Source organism: Pezoporus wallicus, unplaced genomic scaffold (assembly GCF_028554395.1).
Source record: "Pezoporus wallicus isolate ANWC-B61680 ecotype Strahan unplaced genomic scaffold, APGP_CSIRO_Pwel_v1 contig_9052, whole genome shotgun sequence".
Classification (NCBI taxonomy): Eukaryota; Metazoa; Chordata; class Aves; order Psittaciformes; family Psittacidae; genus Pezoporus; species Pezoporus wallicus.
In genome coordinates, this window is record NW_026639751.1 from 462,053 (window position 1) to 483,632 (window position 21,580).

The 21,580-nt window shown below is 43.3% G+C and overlaps 1 protein-coding gene across 2 annotated transcripts in view; it reads right to left on the minus strand.

Moving 5' to 3' along the window:
* Positions 1-638: 638 nt before the first annotated feature.
* Positions 639-21,580, minus strand: part of AFF4 (ALF transcription elongation factor 4) — a 48,631-nt gene continuing 27,689 nt past the window's right edge. For both annotated transcript variants that reach the window (XM_057415873.1, XM_057415872.1), the window contains 16 exons: positions 20,399-20,447; positions 19,101-19,121; positions 18,511-18,565; positions 17,554-17,591; positions 17,040-17,202; positions 15,624-16,541; positions 13,954-14,042; positions 11,567-11,804; positions 9,370-9,467; positions 7,935-7,998; positions 7,650-7,786; positions 7,180-7,251; positions 6,363-6,456; positions 5,563-5,606; positions 4,560-4,780; positions 639-4,297 (listed from right to left, as the gene is read on the minus strand). In XM_057415873.1, coding sequence (XP_057271856.1) covers positions 4,179-4,297; positions 4,560-4,780; positions 5,563-5,606; positions 6,363-6,456; positions 7,180-7,251; positions 7,650-7,786; positions 7,935-7,998; positions 9,370-9,467; positions 11,567-11,804; positions 13,954-14,042; positions 15,624-16,541; positions 17,040-17,202; positions 17,554-17,591; positions 18,511-18,565; positions 19,101-19,121; positions 20,399-20,447 — 2,420 coding nt within the window. In that variant the 3' untranslated portion in view covers positions 639-4,178. The remainder of the gene's footprint in view (positions 4,298-4,559; positions 4,781-5,562; positions 5,607-6,362; positions 6,457-7,179; positions 7,252-7,649; positions 7,787-7,934; positions 7,999-9,369; positions 9,468-11,566; positions 11,805-13,953; positions 14,043-15,623; positions 16,542-17,039; positions 17,203-17,553; positions 17,592-18,510; positions 18,566-19,100; positions 19,122-20,398; positions 20,448-21,580) is intronic.

The following is a 21,580-nucleotide window of genomic DNA, read 5'->3' on the forward strand; positions in this document are numbered from 1 at the left end:
ATTCCCCGATTGACCGAGTTTAACTTTCCTATTTAGGGGATTTGTCTCCCGGAACAGCTCTGGATTTGTCTGAGTTGGCTAGCAAAAGCTTTGGCTACTCTCACAGATGTCTAGCGTTCGCTTTGTTGCTTGGAAACACACGGTTTTCCATAACACTGATTCATCAGACAGAGAAACCGAAACCCCGACCACAGTATTTGTCAGAAATGTAAGAATTTGGAAGCTGCTGACTCCCCAATGGGTAATTCAAACTGGACTTGCTCAGGCCCTTTCAATCCCTTAACATAAACACTGCAGTGACAGCAAATACCTGTTAGGTAAACTATTAAATACAGCAAAGGTAGCCTCTCTTCCTTCAGCAGCTTGCCACTTTGGCAAACCACCTCCTGATGTGCCTATGGCGTTAGTTTTACTTGCCCCAGGCAAGTGCTACATAATTCCTATGAAGTACTGACTCAGTGTGTTGGGGCCGTTCATAAATACAGTTGAGGGCATCTTTTTGTGATCACAGCAATCAAGCCTCAGCAATCTAAAGGAATATACATTGCACTCCTGTATAATATGCAATATTTATCACCACTAAGATGGTGATTCAGCACTCAATAAATAATATATCAATATAGTCAGTTGCACCATAATCTAAAAACAAGTATAACATATACTTTGGACAGACTGAGTTCATATATATATACATATATATTAAAAGACACATACAATACAAATTGCATACTGCCATCGAAAGCCAAGAAGAGCCACCCAGATGCTCTGCTTTATGGCTAATAGTTTTAAATCAAAAGAAAAGTCTAGGGCTGTTTCTCTCTGGTGTCCTGAATATTTGTTTAGACTTACTGATGGTTGCACCTTATCACCCAGGACCCTGAAGTCTGAGAGCGGGTTCAGACAGCACTGATAGCTGAGCAAGCCTAGTCTGAGTAAGCCATTATTAAGATTCACCAACTAGGACCACAGTCAGCGAGGGAATTAAAATCACAGCATTGATATGTATTTAACAGACAAGTGTCTGGGGGATCCATCTGGGAAGGCAGGAGTTCAGGATTCCCTCGTTTGTCACTAGTGCAACGCGTACTGGTACCCCAGTGACGTGTGTCACTGCTATGGAAGAACAGGGTGAGACGCATCGCCTGCACTAGGACAGAGGGATGGAAGCCTATTGAGCACTTAGCTACAGAATCTGACAGAGTACATCACTTTCCTCCCGGAAACAACAGTACATCCCAAAATTAGGTGTGCTTTTGGAATGGGGAAGTTTATCCGTTTGAACTAGCCACAGATGCATAAGGCATTTCTTTTCAATTCATGAGGCCACCAATATCTCCTGTATGGCAAGCGGCCTGGGACAGTGCTCCAGGGATATTGCACCCTGAAAACCCACTGTCCAGGTGGGACACTTTCAACCAGTCAGGTCCACATTTTGACATGATGTACAGGGGCTGGTCTCTTCTCCCAAGTAACGAGTGATAGAACACGAGGAGACAGCCTCAAGCTGCACCAGGGGAGGTTTAGACCGGATATTAGGAACAATTCCTTCCCCAAAGGGTGGTCAGGCATTGGAAGAGGCTGCCCAGGGCAGTGCTGGAGTCACTGTACCTGGAAGTGTCCACAAACCATGCAGATGAGGCTCTTAGTTACACGGTTTAGTGGTGGCCTTGGCAGTGCTGGGGAACAGTTGGACTTGATGGTCTTAAAGGTCTTTTCCAACCCGGTTGATTCCTACAATAACGTCTCGTGGTTGTTCAAAGACCATAAAGATCCACTGATCTAGGGATAAGCGATATGTTTTTCAGAGACCAATTGAACGTGACACCAAAAGGTATTTGTGGGATTCTAGTTAAGGAAAAGAAAAATAATTCCCAGAGATGAGCCCATTCCCACTACCAGGAATGGTACCTGTGCACAACGGAGCAAGCCAGAACGCAGCCATGCCGGCTAGTGCAGCACTACACAAAAAAGAAACGATGACTGCAACTTCTATGAAGGTATCTTTTATATAGCGTCAAAAGTGTGCTAGGCACTTTAGAGTATTAAAGGAAAAAGAGTTGACAGTGTCCCATTAGCCAAGATGTGGAGTCTGAGGGTACAGATTCTGTCTCAAACAGCAAACGCTAACAGAAACGTGACCTTGCACAGTGATTCAAGGAAAAGGATGTTCCAACAGACCTGAAGAGGAAATTCAGCTGTCATGGGAAGAGTCACAGGTCTGTTGCTCATGTATCCATCCATTCGTACGTAGCAAAGCTTTTCTGGAAGTACAAAACACGCTGGAACGCAAAGGAAGCTCTACGAATATGCAGCTACCTTTAGTAGGTTACTAATTGCAAAACTTCTAAACTCTTAAAGCCCATAGGACATACTGCAGTACTGAGAGCGTAGAATTCTATTCCTTCTCGCGAGGTTGCCGTGAGTTTGGCACTTAACTACAACTACACACAAAATTTAGTGCAATCATTTTCCTGAACATGCACGTTCATATCTGGTATGGAAGAAAAGGTGAAGTGGGAGAGAAAACAAAGCAGCATTCCACAATCTCACTCCAAAGGATTCAGAGTTGGACTCTTCAGAAGGAGACCACCGCAATGAGAAGTCAGTTTGTGTGACGGACACTAGGACTTTTAGAAAGGAAATGGAATTTTACCAGAGTACTGCAGAAGACCACTGCATACAGTATATACCTGGTCCTGCTGTAAAACATCTTGTAAACAGTTCATAAAATCTTCATCTAAAAGTAAGGCATAAGGCACACCAGACATGGTAGGGGCACTAAGCGATACTGAAAGCAGTAGCAGTTTAAACCATTAACTCAGACAAGCACCTCACGTGGAAAGGTACTTTGGTTTTCACTTTTTGAGAGCAGGCAACTGCAACTCCATCAACCACTTCTGTTGCACCAAGTCGCTCCCTCACAAGTGAGTATTATGCTCCATCAAACATTAACGGGACCTTCATCAACACGGGGTAAATACAAGTTTTAAATCCATTCTGCATCACAACAGTCACTCTCCCTGTAATAGCAGGTGTGCTCCCACCCCACGACGGCTCTTGCACTGTCATCCTGTAGTGTCCATCACCTATCAGACCCTAAAAGGAAAAAATGGACCTCGGTTTCTAAAGTTTCCTGGTTTCTCAGTCAATGGAAAAGATGCAAATGACAGTTCTGGTAGGAACTTAACTGCTGTTGGGTTTGTCCACCACAAAGTTCACCGACTCCGGAGGTGTCAGGAAACGACAAGCACGGAAACAAAAGGTATTTCAAATGAAGAGATGCAAAAAAGCACAAGATTGTCCTTTTCAGAAACCTTTCCTGTCTGCATCGCACCTGCCGGGCTGAAGCTCATTCCTACACCATTTCTTCGATCTCACATTGAACGCAAATCACTGTAATGTTTTGTGATTGTTATAGTGTTAATCCATGTTTGGAAACTGCCTGGAAAACCATCCAAGTCAGATCCAGCTAAATACTTTTCCATATAAATTTCTTTATAATTCATTTAAATGAAGTATCTTAATACATAGAAGAATATCTGGAACTTTTCTATTTAGTACAAATTCTGCAATAATAAATCTGTAGTTGTCATTTATTAGTTGACTCGTAGGCATTAGGCATGGAAAGTATGGTGTCCCTACACGTTAGAACCTATCAACCCTACTTCCTTTACAGGCTCTACCACCACAAGACATTACAGAGTAACAAAGCTCACAAAGTACTTAAATAAAGTGTCTATGTTTAATTTCCGCTAAGTACTCGAAAGGATAAATTTAGGGAATAACTAAGAACTGCCCCAAAACCGGGCTGTTCAAACTTAAAATTAAAAAAATTCAAATAAATAGGATTTAAATGGACTCTTCCTGTATTGTGACTGGAATTCCAGTGATCTGCCCATGACAGATCAGCAAAACTACTCCTTTCTATGTAGCAAATTATAAAATACTTAAATAACTTAAACCGGGAATACTGAAGCAGTCCAATAACCAAATGATTTGGGGTTAAAACACAAAACACAAATGAGGATGGGAGACATGTGAAAGCATTCTTTGCTCTTAGTGTCAACTAAGCAATGTATTATGGCAGTCTTCCTTATTGACATGACACAGTGTTGTGGAGATAAATCAGAGGCAGCGAGAAAAATGTGTTTGAGTTTCCATTCCTTTAGTTCCAAATATCACTTGGCATCCAGGCGCAACCAGTGTAGTCCCTGACGGGTGTAACGCACTAGGTCTGTCATGATGCTCGAGTTAAAAACCAGAGGGCCCATAACTTTATCCAGTTCAGCAAAGAACTCTAAAAGAACAGAAACACAAGTTAAAGCTTTGCATGCACCTTTATATGAAATATTACATCCAACCCCCATCCTTAATGGCTTTACAACTGACACTCAGCCAGCCTGGGGTTTCGCTGTAGACCAATGCACAACCATCCACCTCACTTCTGCAGAGGACCTGGGTAAGCATCCTGCACACCACTAACTGCAATGCCCCAGTTCAAAGCCTGTGAGCACACTCTGGTACATCTGGCGTCCTAACCCTCCCCTGCCAGCTCTTACCTTTCTGTTCTTTAGACAGCTGTTCGGCTTGGTCCCATATTTCAGTGGCATAGAGGAAGTTGGATGTAACCTGGACATAGCTGGCAGCCATCTGATGGATCCTCTGGGGGATCGTCACCGAGGACCCACTTCCTGAAGGGTTGGCTGCCCCAGAAGAGTAATTTCCTGAATTCCCTGGAGACAGCTTTGGGGAGACTGGAGATGGCATACCCACGGGCTTGCTGCTTGGCCAAAGGAAACATTCAGTTGTAAACCACATATACACACACATGTACTTTGGGCACAGCACACTGTAAGATGCCCTCCGAGAGCCCTCTTCCCACATCTAAAGCACTCCCCCACCTTGCACATCAAGAGGGCAGGATTTGCCCTCCAACGCATGAAGTGCATGGAGCTGGGAACAACTGTTGAGGATCCTCCAACTCCTGTGTGTTAACTTCTTGGCCAAAACCTAATTGCCAAACCTCATCAACTCCTCATCCAATCAGATCTTAAATTCATTGTTTAAACAAATTGAACCCTAAAGAGTAATAATGAAAACATTACAACTACACGGTAACTATTCAGCCATAGAATAGTGACCTTCAGATAACACAATGCAAATCTGAAATGCCCTCCCACAACTCACAGAGTAATGATCAATGATCCAGCATTAGGCTTAAAAGAACAGAAGTAAATTGCTGCACTGTGGAACAGATGACTGAGAGCTCTTGTAACATTCTGGGCTTGCAGCATTAACAAAACCATTGTTTGGAGGGGAAAAAGCATTAAATAAACCAACAAAACTCACTGAGAGAAGTGACTTGTGTGTTAGTGACACACCGACCCTTAAGTCTTCCAAGCCTTTCTGCACACAAACAACTGAATCAAAACCTACACCCTCAGAACCATCACCCAACACTTTAAAGAGTGAAAAGCCACTTCCTGAGCACCTCAGGCACAGAGTGAACATAGAAAACTAGCTCTAGGTTGAGAAGCACAGGGAACAGCTTTGCCTACTCACCTTCCCATACCAGGTGATGGTGCTTGAGAATTATTATAGGAATTCTGTTTGGGGGGAAAAAAAAAAAAAGAGATTTGTCACCTGATTCATGCCCGTACTTTCACCACTCACACTTTATCTGCTTATTTAAGTGGCTATTTTTGGCCAAATTAATTTTTGTTGTATTAAGCAATAACCACACTCTAACTAAGGTCCCAGTGAATTAACGTTTGGGTAAATATCCTCTTTTACTGATGACTAAGGCATAAATTAAGGGATTATTTTAGTAACACAAAGGCCACTAAATATACATAGGACTGGAGCAGTCCCCTGCTCAACCCGTTAGAGAACATCTTGCTTTTTTCAGCCCATTAATGGGAAGAAATCTGTTATTTCTGGCACTGAACAATTAAAGATGTCTCAAAAATCTGAGAAGTCAGGCATGAGACAATCCCATTTCCTCTCAGCTGGAAGCTTCAGAGAAACCCAGTGACATGAGTCACCTATCCCCAAGTGCTCCTTTGGGAAAGCTCCTTACATTAAGGACTGAGTAAAGCTACAGAAGCATCATAACTGTTTTTCCTCATCTGCAACATCTTGATTTAAATGAGCACTTGGAGGATGTGCCTCTTCATCTCCTTTCCCTGAGTTCAGGTAAATTCATGGCAGGGGGGATAACAAAAATACCAAACATCCCACTGCAAACACCACAGTCCTGAAAGACCCATTTGGGTTTGGTTGTCACAGTCTGAAAACCGGATTCAGGAATTCTAAGTGATGCAGAACTTCAATGGGATTAGGGTTTAAGAACACACAATTACCTTCAGATGTTCAGTCAGAGTTTTAGAATATTTCAATGCACTTTCCTTCTTCAGCTTGAAAAGCCTTAGGTATAGCAGAGATTGGCACCGCAGACTGCCCAAAGACAGAACAACACAACACTCACAGTTCAAGTCTACTTTATCACAACCCAGTGAGTATCAAATAAACCTATATCAATGAACATCAAAAATCTAAGAGCTGTGTTTCTGACATTTTCTCAACCAACTCTGACTTCCAGCTAAGTTGCAACTCAACCATGAATCCATGACCCCCTTCGAATTCCCAAGGCCATAAACCCAGCTCTGTGCCTTCAGCTGAAACAATAAAATTCAGTGATTTTACTGATATAATCAGTTTCCAGTGCTGAGCTTAGAAAACAACAGTCAGTTACTTCCCAACACAAAGGTTTCATTTATTTCTTGCTCCCTTCAGGCCATACAGAGTCCAATGCATCCCACCATGGTCTCCCTTTTCTGCTTGACTCCAACTGATCCTGCTGAGGCCAACTCTTTACAGCCACTCCCAAGTTTGACTTAGCACTGGGTGAGCACACAGGAAGGACCCTCATCCTTTCTGCAGTTACTCCTTAACAGTTCAAAGACTTGGCCTTCGCTGTCAACATCCCCTCAGCTCCAGCCTACCGTAATCACATATACAGCAGTAACCTTTGTGTACAGCCAAGTGGAAAACTCATATGTGGTTCAAAACCACCTGAGAACTCAGTGTCGTACAGCATTTCATGTAGGGAAAACACTTGATATTAATCAGGGCATTAAGGTCAGACGGTGCATTGTACTAAGTTCAGAAGACACGTACCAAAGCACTGCTAGCCTTTTATCTGCAGCCGTGGCATCAGGTGCCAAGTAATTCTTCAGCTTCATAGTGTATCTGCAAACAAAGACAGCAAGTAAGCAACATAAAACCGACAGTTATCATTTATCAATCACCAAACATTGGTGTTTTCATGAATTCCTAGTTTTACTTTGTCTTCCCCAGTTCAGAAACTTCTCTCAGTCCCTAAACAAAATGCCAACTAGGCAGCAACTGCAACAGTTTTGCTTCTTGTGTTATGCCTTGCAGAGTGATGTCAAGAACCTTAGCAGAAAACATCTCAACCACCATGAGAACACTTTAAGCCTCAGTAACTGGAACGAACTGGGAAGTGATGCACTTATACTGGAGAAAGAGATCTCAAAAGCTGGCACAACTTCAGTGCATCTAGCAGCTCTGGTTTCCAGACATCTTTCCCACCCACTTCACTTTCGTATTTGCTTTGCAATGCTTACTTGATTAATTCCACAGTTTCTGAATACATAGGGAACGGGGACTTGGATTCCTGAGCATTTTTCTCCAATGCATTCCCACACTCAATGAACGACACTACAGCATCTAGGTAGTAGACAGCCTTCTCAAACCTGTCAGACTGAGCACATGGGAAAAGCTTTTAAGGACAAAACCCAGAGAGGAAGTACAAGAGAGCTGCAGTACAGGAGGGCAGCAAAATGGCAAGAGCAGGAAACAAACCCCAGTATAATGTGCAAACCCTGGATGAGTATCAGAGATCTACTTACCAATGCATCAGCATTATGTTTTAGCTTCTTTGCTTCTTGCAAATAATGATCAGCTGAGTAAGTCCTGCAATAGAGGACACAAGGAATCAGCCCCAGCCATATCGCATTCCATTTTATGACTGAAGTTTCCTAATGTTGTCAAGTTTCCTATTTTCTGTGTTTAACTCAGGTTAGAGGAGCTACACTCTGATAAGCCAGGTAACCAGCACGGTTAGCTATAGTATTGTAAAATATAGCTTAAAGTCAGTTCTCTAGCTTCAGGTAATTCAAAACAGCATTTCAAACAAGTTAACAAATGTGACACAGTTAAATTTACTGCATTTGACACTCAAGCAAACCAAACCCCTGACCAACAACAGGGGCAGGGAAGGAAAAAACACAACACTTGAGGACAAATTCATCCAGTGCCTCCAGGACTGGCATTACTGGGGCTGTGAAAGAGAAATTATGACAGTAGTACAGAATAGCTGCATTCAGGTGTGAAATGCTTTCGCTTAGCCTCCCAAAGCAATCAAAGCTAAATGACTTCCACACCAAGATGAGCAGAAGACAATCATAAAAGTGTAATTATACATTTCAATATATTAGCGTATTACCTAGGAGATGATTTAAGTTTGAAATCAATTCTCCCATCCACACTATCTTACTTGTCAAAGAATTAAAGATATTTGAAATCAATGATTTTAACAGTCCACTTACAGGAAACTCAGGGAATTAAAAAGCAACAGTTACTACAGTTACTACTAAACCTATTCTATACCTACAAAATTAGCCAATAGTTCTAGGCCCAAGAAATCCTAAAACGCCTCAGTCAAAACCATAAGGTTCTACCATGTCACCATTCCAAAGCACAATGACCATTGCTCAGAGGGTGCTCTCGTTAGCTCTTCCTACACTTCAATTCACATTTGGAATTCATTTTTTAAAGAAGTTTGATGTTTTCTCGGTTTCTCATCCCTGTTTTGTCTTGGAATAATTGAAAAAAACCCCATAAACTCTTTTGCCCTAAATGACTGACAGTGCAGCTCAAATCACCGAAGTCACTTAACTCCTTTCTTTTACTTTCTGTAAGGAACAGCTATGAGGAAAAAACCACTGAGCAGCAGAGAGGTAGCAGCAGTGTCCTGATAAGGTGAAAAGGACACATCAGCATTTAAACCAAGAAGAGCCCTGAGCTATTTAAGTCTATTGCATGGTCCTCTAATGCTCGGCAGGAATGTGCAGGGCAGGCTACAGCTCCTCCTCAAGGACTGTGCTGTCTGCCAAGGCACTGGCCCGGGGAGCAGGCAGACAAGCACAGCACTGCAGGAACAACACAGAGCTCCCCAGGGTAGGAGTGTGTACCTAAGGTCTTTTGTGAAGCAAGACGACAGCTCTTCTCCACAGGGAGCTGGCCACGCTCCACAGAGGGAGAGGCACCTTCTGCTGTTCTTACCTATCATCGAAAACAAGTTTTGCTCTTCTTGACTTGGAGCTCTCTGCAGACTGAGCAGACACAGGAGGGCAGCTGGATGAATTGTTCAGAATCTTTTCCTGAAAGGAAAATTGGTGCCAAGGAATAAATGTAAAGATCAGTTACATCTTCTTTGCCTTCAAGAACAGCATTTGTTGCATACATGCCTCCCAATGATTTCATACATTATATGCAATAAGGTCAGTCTTGCAGCTGGTTCAGCTGCCATTCACCACACACAGCAACACAGCTTCCACGGGGCTTTCACCTACAGCTGGCACAGAGGCTATAACCAAGCTCCTCAGTCTAACACACCAGAGGATGTCCATTAGAAGAAAGAATCCAGCCAAGGCTTTCTAGATACACCCAGGCCAGGAAATCCTTGCCTGAATCTCCCATGTCTCTGTTTCCAAGTCCTGGATTTCTACTCTAGCAAAGAGCTGATGATTATTATTTATGATTTCTCCTAACAACAGTATGCTCAGCTGAATGTCTTTGCCTTGGAAAAAGAGTACTTTGGAAGAATAAGCGTCATCATCAGGGAGAAAAGTAGCTGTCTTCACAACACACTGCCCTTGCTCCTCTAAATTATGGCTCAATATGACATTTCAGGCCAAAGACTGGACACTAGAAGCATGTTATGAATCAGAAGTGAACCCATTTTTATTTGCTAAACAATACAAAACAGCTCCCCAGCTTCATAAGTGTTTTCTGCTCTCTTGATTTACCATGACCAAAGGCCATCTATATAGACGTATTTCATAACTTACACTTATCAGATTATTGCTTATCAAGAGGATCCTGGAGTTACAAGGCACCAGACTGACACAGCGATGTGCTATCTGCCATTGCAATGTAGAAACAGCAATGAAATATGCAGTGCAATGCAGGAGGAGTACTTACTACTTGACTAAGTAGGCATGACTAAGCATACGTGAAGAGTAAAATGATAAACATCTCGCACATTAACTGCTGGCTTCAGGACATTTTCTATGCTGACAAATAAAGGGCAAAGCCTCAGCCTGTAAGGTAAAGGCACTGTCTGCAGCTCCTGGAAGTGCCTTATGCAGCCACTGATGTGCACAGCCCTGCCAGGCTCCTCTGATCCCACCGCACTGCCACTGGCACTAACACAGCATCTCCCAGTTCAGATATTCAAGAGCTCCACCCTGATGACTAAGTTGCTTTCTGCCATCACTAATGTCTATTTGCTGCTTCACCCCTCCCCAAATCAATTCTCTTTCCTGAGCATTGTTGGATTTTGCTTCTGAGCTACTGAGGTTTAGCAGCTCCTTCAGCTGCTGGAGTTTCTGCAGCCCGTCAGAGGCCCTGGGGCTTTGCTGCAGAGAGCTTGGAGGCAGCCACACCAGCACCTGCAGCACACACTGGAATCACACAGAAAGGTGAAATCCTCCCAGTTAAACACTGTGCTCAAAACTGGTTATACAACGGGAACTGCGCATCACAGGTATTCAACAATACGCTCTCAGATGGCTTCACAGGCTAAATTCTATCCAGTTCTACATATTTCTATACTGACCAACAAGCACATTATACTTTTAAGTCACTAAATTTAATTTCCCTATAATATTTTTTAATTCCATCACGCTGAAATATCTCCCTAACCTAAATCTCTTAAAACCATTTTCTGCACCATCTTTATTCATAACCACGTTTTCTCCACTCCAACCACAGCCAGCGCTGCATATTCCTGACCTGGAGTTAAAATGATCTTTCTGTGGTCCCACAGTGTCATGAAATGAGAACTACAGCTTCACACCCTAGCACTGAGAGTGGACCGAGCTCCTGCTCTCCTTAAAAATCAGGACAAGCTCTGTATCGGCTCCAATGAAACAAGAGTAACCTCGTTCTTCCATTTACCATTGTGTAAACAGCTTCCTGGCGATATTTCTTACGAACAGATTCAACAATCCAGAAGCAGCACCAGTAATCAGAAGATGATTAAACACATTTGGTAGGAATACACATTACTATTCCACAATCTCTCCCAAATTGTCTTCTAATTTATAGACTTCCAAAGTGCTCAAGCACGAGGACACGACACAATACAGACCCAAAACCAACTGCGTTTAACTTGACTGCAAATTGTTGTTTAGGTCACACCGAGCATCTCAAACTGCAATGCAAAGCAAGAGGCATGTACAGGAAAGCCCTTTACCTTGGTTTCTTTAGCACTGCTAGAACCCTTGCCCTCTGTTTTCTTCTGTTTGGAAGAGGAGCTGCCCTTACTGCCACCACTGCCCTCCTTGCCAAGGTTGCTGCTGGACTTCAGGGACGAGGACTGACTGATCGTCCTCTTCCGGGAGCCATGCTCTTGCTTGGCATCTTTCTGCAGGACTGGGGCAGCAGGAGACGGCAGCAAATCCTTCTCTTTAATAGCACTTGGCTTTGAGGACCTGGACCAAAGGAATAAATTCAGCTTTGGGGTTTCTTTCCTTAAAAAAAACCCAAAATGAAACCAACCAACCCCTGAAAACACCCCCACCACCACCCCAAAACCTTTTCTTTATTATTTTGAATACATCTATTACTTAAAACTGATACATTTTTTTAAACAAAGCAGATTTGTATTGTTTAACCTGGCAAAGCAGATATGGAGGGAAAGAAAGAGACTAATCATCCCGGTGAGTAGGTTCCTATGAAGCCAAAGCTAACCCGCTTTCCCCATCTCATTTGTTCTGACCTGAACACACAGCAGACAAGTTCTAACCATAAAACCACACCCCTCCAAGAGTTCTCCATAAAACATCCACCCTGAACACTTGGGGTGTAAGGAATGGATGCCAGCGTTAGCGCCAGGCTGTCTGTTCCCAACTCATCATCTAACAGCTCAGATAGAAGATGGTCCAGATAAATGTTCTCTGGAACCCAGGCACCTGGAAAGCTTTCTCATTGCAGCCTTTCAGTACACTCTTACTTGGCTGCTGAGGGCTAATGTTGGCTATTCCAGGCTTCCCATAACTGTTTCTACCGATTACCTTTGTAAGATCATAGAGTTTCATTTTGTTCTATGCCCTTCAAGATAACTGCACTGGCAGTCAAACAAGTATCAGAAATAACAGGTAAAAAAGCATAATCAAGCTAGAAATGCATCCACTTATTCTACATCTGTTTCCTAACAAATAGTAAGACACTGTTTAATTCAGAATGGGCAAACAAGCTTCCTAGCATCTGATGTGCTGCAGCTTCTCACATTATTTGTAATTTGGCCATTACTCACTATACAGAAACATTTTCCATGACACAATTATACCAGTTTTCAGCCACTTGATCTGAAACAGCAGCTTGAAAAGGCAGTGGAAAAAACCCTTGCTTTTCCTGTGGAGTAACACTGACCAAGAAATACACAGCCTAACAGCTAGTCCAAAAAGCATGCGAATTTACAGACATAGCAAACAACTGAAGGAGGATTAATCAACGTTATTGAGTCGTTAATTCTGCATTACTTTGCTTTTGTGTAACTCACACTTTCTTCAGCTAATCTCTCAAGCAAACGTGAGGCTAAATCCACAGATCCAAATCTCAAAGCCATCAGCTTCCCATGTGTGCTGGTTTTAGCTTGGAAAGTTACTTTTCTTCCTAGCTGCTTTGGATTTAGTATGGGAATAACACTGATAACACATGGGTATTTCAGCTGCTGCTAAGTAGTGTTTACACCAAGTCAAGGACTTTGCAGCTTCTCACGCCCCAGCAGCGAGGAGGCTGCGGGCACAAGAGGCCAGGAGGGGATCCAGCCAGGACAGGAGGCCAAAGGAGCATCCCAGACCATATCACACCATGCCCAGTCTAGAAACCGGGGGGAATTGTTCGGGGAGACCTCAATCACTGCTTGGGGATGAGCTGGGTATCAGTCAGTGGGTGGCAAGCTCCTTCTTGTGCATCCCTTGGCTGGTTGGTTTTCCTTGAGTTTTATGTCTCCTTCCCTTTTGGTTATCTCCCTTTTCATTACAATTATTAGTATTTTACTTTATTTCAATTAATAAACTTCTCAATTCTCCTCCCCATCCCACTGGGAGATTGCAATGAGCCAGCAGCTGCCTGGTACTTAGCTGCCAGCTGGGGTTAAACCACATTTAAGCCAGTTAAGTAATTTATTTGCAGTTTACACTTGCCAAATGGGGAATTATCAGAGTGAGGTAATTTAAAAGCACAGATTTTGCATGATCAAAAAGCTGTTTTTTGGTGGAAATCTGCAGAAACAGCTGATTTCTAAAACAAAACAACCTCCAGCTGTATATTAGAGTAAAACCAGGAAGCACTGATTCCATAAGACACGAACCCTTCACCTGAGCAGTCACCTTGCTTCTGTTAAGTCAAACAACTGTCTATGGTCAATGTTTTTGGTTATGGAAATTTATTTCCAACAACTTCTAGGAGGAACTCTGAATTCTGTCTGAAGGGTAAGAAACAATGAAATGTTACCAACTGCTTCATAATGTGGAAACACATGGTGGGAAGAGGCAAGGAGGAGAGGGGAGAAAACAGGCACCCGTCTCCTTGATCACCCCGAGCCCTCAGTGGTGAAAACACAGCCGAGATACTCACTCCCTGCTGCTGGAAGTCTTGTGTCCTGATGGAGCTTTTTCTTCCAGTTTTGTTTTCTTGCTTTCACTGCCTCTGTTCTCATCCTCGTTCTGAGTAAAGCAAACAAGAAACAGATCCAGGCAAAGGTCCACAGTTACAGCCTCACTGACAGTGGCAATGTTGCATAAAGAGACTTAATTTAGCAGGTGTTTTGCAGTGTACAAGATAGGTACAGATGACAAGGATATGCCCTACAGCATCTACTCCATATCAAATATTAGACCAGACCCCAATACTGGAACATAACTGAAAACAAAGCCTGGATTCTGAATTCCCAACCTGCATAAAAGAATCAGCAGCCAAGCTGTTCATTTTAATACAGGCATGTTATCACCATGAACTACTGGAAGTACCAACACAGTGAATAAAGGTCTCCTTGAAAACACACATCCCAGTAAGTGGCCAAGTTTTCTTAGGTTGCTCAGTAGGAAAACTGGTTTAACTGAAATTATCCATCTCCTCTGGAGACTCAAACAACACTCTGAATGGTATCACAGAAACATGGAACCATGAAATGTTTGGGCTTGAAAGGGACCTTAAAGCTCCTCCAGCTCCAGCCCCTGCCACGGGCAGGGACCCCTTCCACTAAAGCAGCTTGCTCCAAGCCCCTGTGTCCAACCTGGCCTTGAACACTGCCAGGGATGGGGCAGCCACAGCTTCTCTGGGCACCCTGTGCCAGCGCCTCAGCACCCTCACAGGGAAGAACACAACCACGTAATCCTCTGATTCCAGATGTCAACAGTCTCACAACCACTGACAAATCCCTGCCAGAATGAAATATTCAGGATGAAATCCCATTTCTGACCCCCGAGCCAGGCCTGCACAGTGCTGACTGCATGGAAACCAGGAACCTGTAAACATTTATTGGATCACTGAGTCCCTCTGACAGGTCTGCTCTTATACAGACTGTCTGAGGTTTCTAAAAGCAGTTTAAGATGACACTGCCAACTTCTTCTCACCATTCCCCCCTCTCAAGAGTATCACTTCTATTCAGCTCCCCATCGATTCCTGTGCATTCACTGCCCCCAGGCACCCCTGCTATTTATTTAGAGGTGAAAAGATGAAATGTTTTTTTGCAAAATATTAACTATCATTATGGAGAGATCCCCCTGCTCCCAGTAGAGCAGCACCCCTGAGATCACAGTTTCTGCTGCAGCCATGCCCCAGGCCCATTTCTGCACCATCTCTTGTCCTGGCACTATGCAGCTGCATGATTCACTGGCTCACGGAGCTGATCCAGCTTTCACCTTTTTCTTGGCCAGGTGAATTTTCCATTGGATCAGCTGCCTGAGGTGGCCTGCAGTGCACCAGGGGCTGTGCCAGATCAAGTGGAGGCATGAGAGGGCAGGATGCAGCAGCGTTCACAGGTACAGAAGCTGTGCTACCTCCATGAGCTCCAGCTGCAAGTGCAACCTTCTCCCTTCCCCTTTTCACTCCAAAGGAAAATCCCAACAGTCTCTACCACCACAGGGATGATCCATGTGTTCTACACAACACAAAACCATCCCCTAAACTGCTCAGTCACCGCACTGAGGTACAAACTGCATTACTAGGCTATGTGTGTGTGACACCAGCAGCGATGCCCTAAGGGGCTAAGGCACAGGCAAATCTCTCCCCAACAAAATCATCACCTGCTTGTGTTTCCTTTTGCCTTTTGTAGAACTCTTGTCAGACGGCTGCTTCTGGGATTCTCTCGTGTGCTTCTCTGGCACGGGTTTCTTTTCCACTTTGGGTGCGTCAGCATCCTTGTAAGGCTTCCCTGGTATTCTTGATAAGAGGCTCAGGTCAATCTTCACAACGAGTGGGTACCTTTCATCAGGATCACTGAGTGGTGAAAGAAGCTCTTTCTCTTCCATAGGAGAGAACATTCTTTGCCGAAAAAAGCTGTCATCCTCCTCCATGGAAGATTTAACAGGAGTCCTATTGCTCTCAGAATATTTGGGTGTTTGTGAGGAAGGAGGCAGGCTCTCGTTTTCATCTGAATCAGAGGATGAGGTATCTGTTTCTATGAATTCCCTGGATTTCTGGGCAGATTTGCTTGAAGCCTTGTATTTCTTTTTCTCTGTTGTAGGCCGAGGGGAAGATTTGGGCTCTTTCTTTATATTGGGTTTTCTGGAGCCTTTTGTGGCTGCCTTATGCCTGTTGGAAGGGATATTTGTTGCCATGTCTACTGGGGTTTCACTTTCTATTTTAAGACCTCCTCTAGGCTCTTCAACAGATGTCTTTTCTGCTTTCTTGGGCTGCTTTTTACCTACAGTCCTCCTCTGTGTTGAGCTGTCACTCTGGGCAGGTGATTTCTGCCTGCCACGACTGCCCTCCGAGCCCTTTTGGGTGGGTTTGGAATCTCGCCCCGGGGTAGAGGAAATGGAATCCTTGGATCCACTTTGATCAGTGTATCCGCTCCCTGTGCCCTGATCCCGTCCCTCCTTTTTATAGCCTTGGGAAGATGGAATATTGCTGTCCACGGAAGAAGCTGGTGATACTTTGTGTGAATTGACTTTGTTCAACCAGTTATCCAGTTGCCACTTGTTTGTTGGTGGTGGCTCTGGCTAAAAAACAAACAAAAACCCCAGTGTTAAATAAAGTATTTCACATTTCTCCCATCTTTCCCATGGCACAGCTGTAAGATGCTGCAGGCCAAACAAGAGGTACACCAGAATAACAGAGATAAACAAGGAATGAGATAGGTTGATGAATATAGGTATAAATAACAGCTCTTCTTTTCCCTTCCTCTGGAGCAGCTGCTAGCAACAGGCAGTATTTGCTGCCATGGCTTTCCACGCTAAAAGCCTGCAGCTTCTTAGGGTGCTGTTACCATATCTGACTTCTGCTCCCCAACAGGTAATTGGTGGCAAAAAGCACCTCGAATTCAAACCTCAAATGTGTGCTTGTGTAGAGAACCGTTACCATATCCAGCCACCGGTACTTCAGCAAAAGAATAGTTCACCTTGAAAATGATCCCATGATTTTAGTACTCTTTTCTGCTTTTAAAACTCAGGATTAATGCCCAGCCAATGAAGAGAGCCCAAATCCATGTCAAACCCTACCTCGGGGGATGCGCTCTGGGATGGTTCATTAGCTTCACTGTCACTGGAACTGCTTTCACTTTCAGAGTCAGATCCTGAACTGCTTTCAGATCCACTATGGCTGCTCGAGTCATCCCGTGAATTATCTGCTCCTTCACTGTTATGCTGTGAAGGTTCAGAGTTACTGAAACCAAAAATGAGGGAAAATTAACAAACACCACCCAAGGCACAAACAGATCCCAGAATTCTTGCATTAGAAACAATAAAATGCAGTATTTTAATCAACATTTACGAGAAAATTCAACATAACTGAGCACAGCTCACGCTGGAACAAACACCAGTCTTTGTTTCTCCCCTTCCCAAAGCGGTTAGTGTAGTTAGCAGCATCTATGCTATTTAATCACCAATCCAATTCTCATTGCCTTTTGCTTTAACACAAGATGAAACCCAGACATGAATCTCAGAAGTCGGGAGTGCTGACAGTGCTGAACATCACCACTCTGCTCTCCCTGCGCAATGCAGCAGGAATGCCTACCTTCCAGGTGTGCTCCTTGGCACTGTCTTATCACAGTCCTGCAATCAAGAAAAGGAGCGTGAAACTTCCAGAAGTTATTTAGGATTGTACATACACTTCAGTTGCAAAGCATCAACTTAGAGCCTTCACAGCATCTTAATTCAGTGCTTACTACAGTGTAAATTTGTCTGCATTTTCCTTATACAGAAAACCAGAGTTATTTTCTCCAAGTTTTCACCACAATCTATCATCTCGGAGTCCCATATATTCCGACTGCAGTTCTAAGAGCTCCTATTTCCACCACTCACTACGTTTTCATCTTTTTGAAGGAGCTGGTTCAATGTATTACAACATATCCCCAAATGCCAGAGTAGCAGGAATTAACCAACTGAATGTACTATGTCAGGGTCTTCCGCATGAAGAAAATCAAGTACTAGAGCTGGGAACAGGCAGCAAAAGAGCAGGAGAGGAGTGTGGCTCACTGCAGGGTAGCACAGACCCTCCAGGGACTGTTCATTTAGCTAAATGCCATTTCTGGCAGAAGCTGCACCAAGTTAATATTGAGAAAGAGGAGAAAAGGAACTTTTCAACAAAATAAAGGTGCTGCCATATACTCCTGGTGACAGATAAAGCATCCCTTATTATCCCAAGCTACTAATGTGCAGAGAAGTTTATAACATGTACTCTTTAGCTGGAGTGGCAGAGCATGAAAGGTTCTACCTTTAAATGGTGGGCCACCCCATATGTTTAAAGCACACTATTGTCATTTTATGTTCAGAGAAAGCCCACCTGAAGTCAGTAAAACAAGATTTTCTAAATCCAAGCATACTGTTTCCACAAACCAGGTAATTTTCCCCAAGTTTACATTTAGGAGGTTTGTCTAAAAACATTCCATTTGGTTTTTAATCACAAACCTCCTCTTAAGCCGCCCAGTTTGCTGGTGGAATATTGAATACTGCTCTGACTGAAGGAACATACCTGCTCTCCATCGCTGTCTTCGCTACTGCTAAGTTTTAAGTCATCTTTCAACATACTAAGTAAAAGGGAGAAAGTGAGACAAGTTTTTCCATGTACTTTAATTACTTTCAAAGCATTCTTCTATATTTCAACATGCTATTGTTTATACTACAGAGCAGGCTGCGTGGGTGAAATCCACAAGACACCATTCTAGCATTTAACGTTCAAGAATGGTGAGTTTAGTCATTCTTTGGACAAGAATAAGGATTCTGGGACTGAGACTCCTCAGTCCATTCTGGTCAATTCAGAAAGGAAATTTGACACAATTTACTGATGCAGGAGGAGTTAACTTACAGACAATGGCCAGGAATATTGTTTTAAATAGAATGAAGAAAGCTAACACTAGGGGCTGTTTCCTGTCTCATGGCAACACTGCGACTGTTGTAAGCCATAATTACTATTATTCAAAGCCATCATTATCGATGGTAGTCATACATGCACACACTGTTTCACAACACAAAATAGGTGAACACACTGAAAACGCCAAGCAAGACTACAGGGCTTTTGTGCTTATTGAAACCCCCCCGGATTACAGAAACGAAACATCTTACTCTGTCTGGTTCGATTCGCATCTGGAAAAAGAAAAGGAGAAAGGATCAGAAGTGTAACACATCTGGGTTTCACAGCCCAGCTGCTCTACTGGTGATCTGAAAAGGAACACCAGCCTCTAGCATCTAGTTCTGAAACGTTTCATTGCTATCCCTCTACAAAAGATGCATTTCTCCCCTTTTTAAAGTTCTTGTGACCAGCTCACAACCACTGAGGAGGGTTTATTGATTTAAAACTGGATTGTCACAGGAAACATCATCTCAGCTTTCTTCCTGCACATCCCAGTCCAAGACCAATTCTTGTTCTCATAGCCCCCAGCTCGGGAATAGCACAACTCCTTCTTGGTCTATACTGCTGTGACAGAAGCAAAGCCAAATGGTGAACTTGTATTTCCACCATTCATTGAACTGGTTACAGGTGAGCATCTTAAACAAACTGACTGTATGTCTACAGTAACTCAGGGGGGTTCTTTTTGTTCTATTCCCTTCTTATAGGCTTTTTAGTCTTGCTAACACCGTAACATGCATACAGACAAGCAGAACTAGACTTCATCTGTGGCTGCATCACAACAAGTACTAGTTTAGTTTTCAGAATCTACAAACACTCTCCTTAAACATACAATCAGCTGCTAATCATTGACTTTCTTTGCCGTATTTGTTTGGAAACAATCTTTTAACAGCTTGTATTGAATTCCAGGTGTGAGAAAGGTGCACTACAGCCATCTAGAATATTCCACCTGCCTTTTTAATTCCAGTTCATGCTTGACAAAGTAAAACATTGGGTCTGTGTGTAACTAATGGAAATGTCTGTCAGTTCAGACATTGAGCAGGACAAACTCAACCAGATCCCAAACGCACTTTACTGTCTCCTCCAGTACAAACCAGTTCCCACCCTGTCTATCTGTGCTGTCACCACAAGCTGCTTCCATCTGACAGCTCTGCAATGCACACGTTTGGGAAGTCCTGTCCCATCCTGCCCATTCCTATGTGCTGACGCCACTGCGGTTCCCAAGCTGACTCCAAGGTCCATGCTCTTGCACATTTACCCTGACAACTGACAAGAAGGCAGGGGAATGGAGAGGCAGCACAGGATGTGTGTTACTCACTCCAGTGAGCAATCCTTGGTCTAATGTCCCAGAAAATGGCTGCTTAACCATGATCCCCTTTTTGTGCCAGTCAAGCAGAAGTATGTGAAAGTGTCTGTGCAAGAGCTGACACATCCTAGTGAAAGAAACTGCTATTGTCCAAGTCCCTTAAGATCCAGCTATTGTTTGTGAAAGGTTTTCTCAGCAGCCACTTACGCTTTGGACTGGTGACCATTGGATGTTTTCGATGAAGGATTGTAACGTTCTAGAAGAAGAAAAAGAAGAAAGGCAACGTGAAAACTCAGCCAGCAAAACAAGGCACTCCAAAGCTGCCAAGAGGATACAGACAGAGAGAAACCAGGAAGAGCTGAGTAGACAGGAGAAAGTAGTAACTCACTGACACAAGGTACAATCTCCAACAAACCAAAAGGAACAGAGAAGTGAGTGGATACAGAGATAGAATACTAAATACAGCAAATATGAATCAAGAAACTCTAGAAAATGATGTAAATCATTGTTGCCTGAGCCAACGCACAATTTGTTACTGATGGTGTGAAAGCTGTTTTGTTTCTATCAAGATTAATTTCTTGCCTTTGACATGCAGGATACAGGATGTAAATCAGCCTGTCCCTACGCAGCTTGTCAGTAAATGACCAGCCTTCACATCCAGAAATCAAAGTCAGAAGGCAGTTCTTAAAGCAGCAATACACCCAAATGTGATCTGCTTTTTGGGCTGGGGCTTTTTTCCTTCCCTTTTCTTTAGTTCTGGCAAATAGCTAAGGGTAGAACAGAAACTAGAACTGAGGCTGTCAAAAGCTTCCCAGAGAATTCAAACGGGAGTTGAAAACTGGCGCTGGGTTTTGATTAACCATGCCTCGTCACTCACAGCCCTAAAGATCAGTTGCTCCTCTAACAAAGTCTGTGGTTTAGGTTTCTGGATTTATTTCCTTCATTTCCCACGGTAATAGGTGTTCAGATTAAGCTGCATGGGAATATCTAAGAATAAACCATTCCTCTTTTACTATTTAATCTGTTTAATCACTTCCAGAGGAAGTGGGAAGACCTTTGGAAGGGAACAGTGAAAATCTAATTCAAGTTTAGCTGGTAGTTACCTGTGCTGTTATTAACTCCAGTAATATTTGAAACAATGATAAAGAGAACTTAAAGCTGCTTTTGTCTGAAATCTGAAAGTGCATTTTGGGGCATGAAATTCAATGTTATTACTGAGCCTATCACTGTGTGAGCTCCTCTCCAGTCCTCGCTTTTGCTTTTAAAACAACAGAGTGAAAACAAACAGCGAGGCTGCAATGTAAGCACGAGCCCTATCTCGGTTTCCAGCGTATCTCCAAGCAGGCAGCTGGCTTTTTTACAGGGTGTTTTGGTTCAGGACTCTGCTAT